This window comes from Cucurbita pepo, chromosome 9 (genome assembly GCF_057944985.1).
Source record: "Cucurbita pepo subsp. pepo isolate OVF chromosome 9, ASM5794498v1, whole genome shotgun sequence".
Classification (NCBI taxonomy): domain Eukaryota; kingdom Viridiplantae; phylum Streptophyta; class Magnoliopsida; order Cucurbitales; family Cucurbitaceae; genus Cucurbita; species Cucurbita pepo.
In genome coordinates this window covers 8,490,537-8,496,696 of record NC_141806.1, presented here as the reverse complement: position 1 = coordinate 8,496,696, position 6,160 = coordinate 8,490,537, and the positions used below count along the sequence as shown (strand labels likewise).

Genomic DNA, 6,160 nt, shown 5'->3' with positions numbered 1-6,160 from the left:
TTATTTGAAAAGTTAAAGATATATTTCTAGATTTTTTTCTTCTTCTTCTTTTTTTTTTTTTTTTTTTTTTTTTTTTTTTTTTTTTTTTTTTTTTTTTTGAAGAATATTGATGAAACCTTTCGAGGTTCTAAGGATATTTTGTTTAAATAATAAAAATTATAATTATAACTATTCTTTTGATTATGGACATTTAGTTGTTGTGGTGTAGTGGTTATCACGTTAGTCTTACACACTAAAGGTTTTTTCCTGTGTTGTGTTACTCTCTCAAGTTGTGGGCATTAATGAGTTAAAAGACCTAAAAGACCTCACATACTCCCGTTAGTCTTTTTCTTGTGTTACTCCCTCAAGTTGTGGGCATTAATGAGTTAAAAGACCTCACATCACTCTGTTCCTTATATTTAATGCACAAGGCTTCATGTATTGGGTGCCATACAATTTGCATACCTATGTCCAAGGATTCACGGGTTCCTTGTGACATAGTTTAAGTACCTACACCCAAGTGTTCATGCGTTTCCTACGACGTAGTCATTGTCGTAAGACCATATTGCACTACTCATCGGGAGGTCTTTAAAATATTTTGGGTTCTCGTTCAAGAGTTTTTTGTTAAGTCTTGAAGTACAACTAAGGAAAAATTCTTAACAAGTACACCCTAATCCATATGAGTCATAAATATTTTTCTATATGCATAAATCTTTCGTAAGTATCTTGTCACTTGGTAATCATAAAAACCTTGATTTCTTATCAAGTGTCTTGAGGGGTAGTTACATACTTTTTCTCTTAGCTCATATCCCTAAGTTGTTATAATCTCCTTAAAATCTTTCATACTTACCCTTATATTGTAAACAAGTCTCACAAATTTTCGTAGTATTTTGAGTATTTAAGATCTTGAAAACATCTTAGAATTCCTATAGGGATATTTTGGTTATTTACCACTGCAAATCTTGGTTTAAATCCTCAACATATTTCAATGGTCTTGTAACATAAGTCTCATTCAATTAAATGTCATTTAGGGGTCACTTTGCTCCTAAGCCAGCTATATATAATTATAGGGGAATTTTAGTCATTTTACACGTACCCTTGGTTTAGCCTTTTATCATAATCTAATTATTATCAAATTTCATACATAACCTTATCATATCATATTGAGTCTTCTCCTAAAATTTCATGAAAAATAGAATCCATTTAGTATGATTGTGGTTTAGGCGCATTGAAATCAACATTCATGTGGACATTAATGTTGGAGAACTTAAATACTTACCTCAACCTCAATTTCAATTTTCTCACTTTCTTCTAGATGACTTGCTTTCTTCAGACAACAAGATCAATAGTTTAATCAGTTTCCTTCATTACATTGTCCTCCTAGTCAATTTTTTTTAAGCCTAGCTAAAGGTCCAATACGTCTTCAAGATCTCATTTTAACATTTTTTTCATTCCTTATATGAAAAGGCAACACAACCCGAGGGGCTTTTTTATATTTTTTATTTTTTTAATATTGTGACTCCTCCCAAATAAATCTTAAATCATTCCTAAATTTGATATCTTAAAAATCTCAAACTCCAATCCATGTTTATAAATATTTATAGAACTTTGACTATAATCATAATATCTCATCCACAATGTGGCTTCATTATAACTTTAAAAAATTTCAATTAGTGTTAGGCCGGGAGGTTTTCTATCTTTTTAAAGTAGCACTCATGAAAAAGATGTTGAAGTTTGAGAATAAGGGCAAACTGAGACCAAGATTCATTGCCCCTTATAAATCTTAAAAAGGATAGCATATTGACTGGCGCTACCTCTTTCCCTTGTTACGATACACAATGTGTTAGATGTTTTTCCTTATTACTATACACAATCGGTTAGATGTTTTGATATTGGAGAAGCTCACACCCACCCTTCCCATCTAATTGATCATGAGACTCTTCCCTTGTGGGAAGACATAAGCCAATAATAGAAGCCTATCTAGATCTTAGCCATTAAAGTCAAAGAAGCTGAGAAACAAGCCATGAAATTGGCTAATCCTAGAACCACGATAGAACTTTCAAATAGGTTGCTTATCATGAATAAGAGCGTGCAGAGCCATACAGCTACATAAGGAATCATAGATATGATTCTTTTGTCATATCCTATGTACTTTTGTAACTTGTCATATTTTGTAAACTAATTTACATTTAACTCTTACGACTTAGTGTATGCTCGGTTGAATTTGTGTACTTAGTTTGCAAATTATTCATTCACATCACTTGTAAATTTAAAAACTTTTACTGTCTTTTTCAAACATTGAATTTACGTAATAGTATGTGATAAAGTCTCGAAAAGTGAATCGTTACAAAATGATTGCTCAATAATTAATGCACCTACCCTATATGCACTTTCCTTCTTGGATATTCTTCATTTCAATGCCTCAACAAATTGCTCAAGAGATGCAAACACTTGTTAAGTATAGTGCAAAAATTATATAATTTCCTCAAATTTTCAATTTAAACAACTCGTTGAACACATGCATTTGCATATATATTATTCAATTTTCCTCTACGTAAGCTTAATTCAACGCATTGAAAATACCTCCTTCTCTTCTAAATGCTTAGAATTTGCATGGAATCATTCTTTATTCTCACCATATTCCCAAAATCACAAAAAGATACACTTTATTATTTACCATAAAAACGGGTGAATAGTCTAAAATTTGTTGCTGTAATTTGTTTTTATCTCCATTGACCTCATCTAGTATGAAAATAAGTCTAATGTGTCGGAAATGAAATTAAATGGGCGGTATAGCTCAATTGGTAGAGCAGAATATTGAAAATTCTCCTGTCACCGGTTTAAATCTAGTATAAAAATAAGTCTAATGTGTCGGAAATGGTCTCAATTGGTAGAGCAGAGGATTGAAAATGCTCGTGTTGAATAATGACCAATTTGCCTCTCAAGACTCACTCTAAGATCTCACATCGGTTGAGAAGGAGAATGAAACATCTTTATAACGGTGTGGAAACCTTGAGGGGAAGTTCGAAAGAAAAACCCCAAAGAGTACAATATTTACTAGCGGTGAGCTTGGGCTATTACACACACCATCCCGACCCCCTTTGAACAAACCCTAAAATATCATAAAAAAAGACCAAAACTTTTTCACCTCTAAGAATCAATAAACCAATGGCTTGCTTGCAGCTACCTGGTTCTAAATACACATAGGAAACTATATATATGATTACATCCCAATGCTTTGTTCTTCAAAAGCAGCACTCAAATGGCTAACTTTGAGCCCATTATTATGTCTTCTACCAAATTCCCCTCTGCAATTATGGTAAATTTTAAGAGGCAAAGCTTCAAACCCTATTGATTTGTTTGCTGCCAAAGGCATTGGAGGTTCCAATAATGATGCCCTTTTGGTGGGCACTTCATTGGTTGTTCTCTTGTATGAACCAAACCATTTGGCTTGCATATAACCATTTCTCCTCCATGGTGGGATGGCCATTTGGTTGCTCTTCATTGACTCTCTCATGCCTGAGCACATCACTTTCACTATCTTCTTTAGCTCTTCTATTTTCCCAACATATATTTGAGGGCAAGCTTTTAGAAGCATTGCGTATTGAGTTGTCGGGCGAGCGATGTCAAATTCTCCCACGAGAAAAGCTTCCACAATGTAGCGGTTTTCGTTGACTTTTATGTCTACGTATTCGTAATCTCCGGCCGGAAATCGCCCGAATTTTTCCCATTTGGATTTGCATAGGCCTGTTTGTCATATACATAAAGTTAATTAATATTCGTACGAGATTCCATCTCAGTTGAAGATGGGAATGAAATATTTCTTATAAGGGTGTGAAAAACTATCTTTTAAAATCATGAAAGTCAAAACAGACAATATCTACTAGCGGTGAGCTTAGAGTGTTACAGTTTTTGTTAGCGTAGATTGATATAAGACCCATTAAATTACTAGCAACATTGATCAAGGAGTTAATTATGAGTGTACGTGGGTCGAGATGTATGAATGTTAAACTACCACTAAACCCAAAAAAAAAAAAATGAATCTTCTTATTGTTAACAAAATTCAAGTGGGCAGCTTATAAGTAGGGAATACATCTTCTATTGTTCAAAATGAACAATATCATACTATTGCGAAGAGTCGTGATTCCTAACAGAGTTTCACAAAATTCAAATCAAAACAAACATAAAAAAACTCACCCGCATCAATGCCACGGTCCCGGAGTTGAGTCATCAATTTACGTTTGAATTCGGGAGAAGAAAGCTTCTCCCCAATCAACCTGCAAGCTAACTCAACCTCACCCTCAATTTTCCGGCGGATTCCCTTACTTTCTCGGCCGCCAATCAACCTCTGCAGTGTTCCAACAGCCTCCGGCAACGACCATTCGCTGCCGTCCAATACGACGCCGTCTATGTCATTCTCCACCACATCATCACAACGATCTCCACCTTCAAAATGATAATCTCTCTCCATAAACGACTTCACAAGGTCCGACAAGTCAGTGAAAGTCTCGGCAGCTGAGGAGTGCTCGCTGCCACTGCTTTCCTCAAACGCCGCCGCCATCCGCTGAAATCTCGCCGGAATCTTCATCACCCTTTTTTTCTTTTTTTGGTTAATATGTTGTGTGGAGGAAATGGAGATGGCTAATTTATATTGTGATGTGGGAAACAGTGGGAGTTCTTGAAAGGATTGGTATTTGGACATGTTTGAGTTGGCGACAAATGAATGTTGCTCGTTTCATGGCTACATTCATTAATGAAACAAAAAAATTTAAAAAATAATGTTTTGTATTGTAATATCTTTTTTGTTGGAAGTGGCAATTTTGTAATAATCATGAATCTGAAGACTCATTAATTTGGTTTTGCTTCACCAAATGTTATTAGCTAATATCTGGATTTGTGATAATAAAAATATCTTTAAATTTTTTACTTAGTTTGGAAGGAAACAAACTTTGTTTCTAAATTCAAAATTTTTTAAGTTAAAAAATTAACACAATTTTTTTTTTGTTTGTTTTTTTTTTTTTTTTTTTTTTTTTTGAAACAATCTGTTTTAAACAAAATTTCAAATTTTTAATAATTTCCTTTAAATTTTTAAATTTTAAAAATAAAAGTAGCATTAACACTTTAAACTTTATAAAAAAAATTAAAATGTTTAAAATCATCTCTGTAGCTTATAAATCTTATTTAAAATGTGAAGTTTAAATGTATTATCAAAAAAAACCTTTAAAATAAAAAGATGCTTTGTTTTTAACCATCTCTTCCTCAACCAAAATGAGACATATTTGGTCATTTATTAGTTTTGGCTGTGTTATCAATAACTACGGAGAAGGAGAAGTTTAGATATAATTGTATGAATTAATTAATAAAAAAAAAAAATCTTTAAAATTTTTAAAAGTTTCAATATTAACTAAAAAAAAATTAAAATTCTAATTTTTTTTTTATTAATTTTAGAGGGAAATCGGAAGAGAAGCGCTATACTTTATTTCAAAAATGTCCTTGTATTTTTTACCGTTTGAAAAATACTCTTAAATTTTAAAAAGTTTCATTAATACAACTTAATTTAAAAAAAAAAGTTTAAAGGTAGTCATATCATTAATATTATGTTTAAAAAAGACTCATAAAATTTTAAAAGTAGTATTAATATTCTTTATTTTTATAAAATAAAAAAAAAATGTTTAAAAAATTGTTATAATCAATATGGGAAGAAAAACGGTCTATTGACATGTTACAACAGTAAATTAAAAAAAAATTCACGAAGTCGTCGGTGGACTTGAGAGAATTTCGACGCGCACCAGAATTCTCGTTCCAAGCCCTCAAACCAAAGAGAAACCGAGAGAGAAGAAGAAAATCTGAAAAACACTCCGGCGAGCCCAACCAGAGAAAACCCGATGTTGAAACGGGCATCTCACGCGACGAAAGAGTCCACTAACGTCTACACGTACACAAGAGGTGAGTTTCCACATTTTAACAATGTTCCTTGTCTGTAGCGCCTCTAATTTTCTTAACCTAATTAGCGACATCACCCATGCATGACGGAAATTCATAATAAATAGCTTTGAAAACAAAGCCAAAACAGAGAATTTAAATAAAACAATGTCATGGTATCCTTAGTGTCATGCTTATGGCCGCATGACAGATGTCTTAGTCTTGCTTGTTCAAGTCGGTTGACAGGGACGCCAACCAA

General features: G+C 32.9%; 1 protein-coding gene across 1 annotated transcript; it reads right to left on the bottom strand.

Annotated features, from left to right (window-relative positions):
• Window positions 1–2,806: 2,806 nt before the first annotated feature.
• LOC111802332 (uncharacterized) lies at window positions 2,807–4,633 on the bottom strand. Its single transcript, XM_023686655.2, has 2 exons — window positions 4,177–4,633; window positions 2,807–3,726 (listed from the first exon to the last, which is right to left on the bottom strand). The coding sequence occupies exons 1-2, from the start codon at window positions 4,565–4,567 to the stop codon at window positions 3,203–3,205; spliced, it is 915 nt and encodes a 304-aa protein (XP_023542423.2). The 5' UTR covers window positions 4,568–4,633; the 3' UTR covers window positions 2,807–3,202.
• Window positions 4,634–6,160: the final 1,527 nt, after the last annotated feature.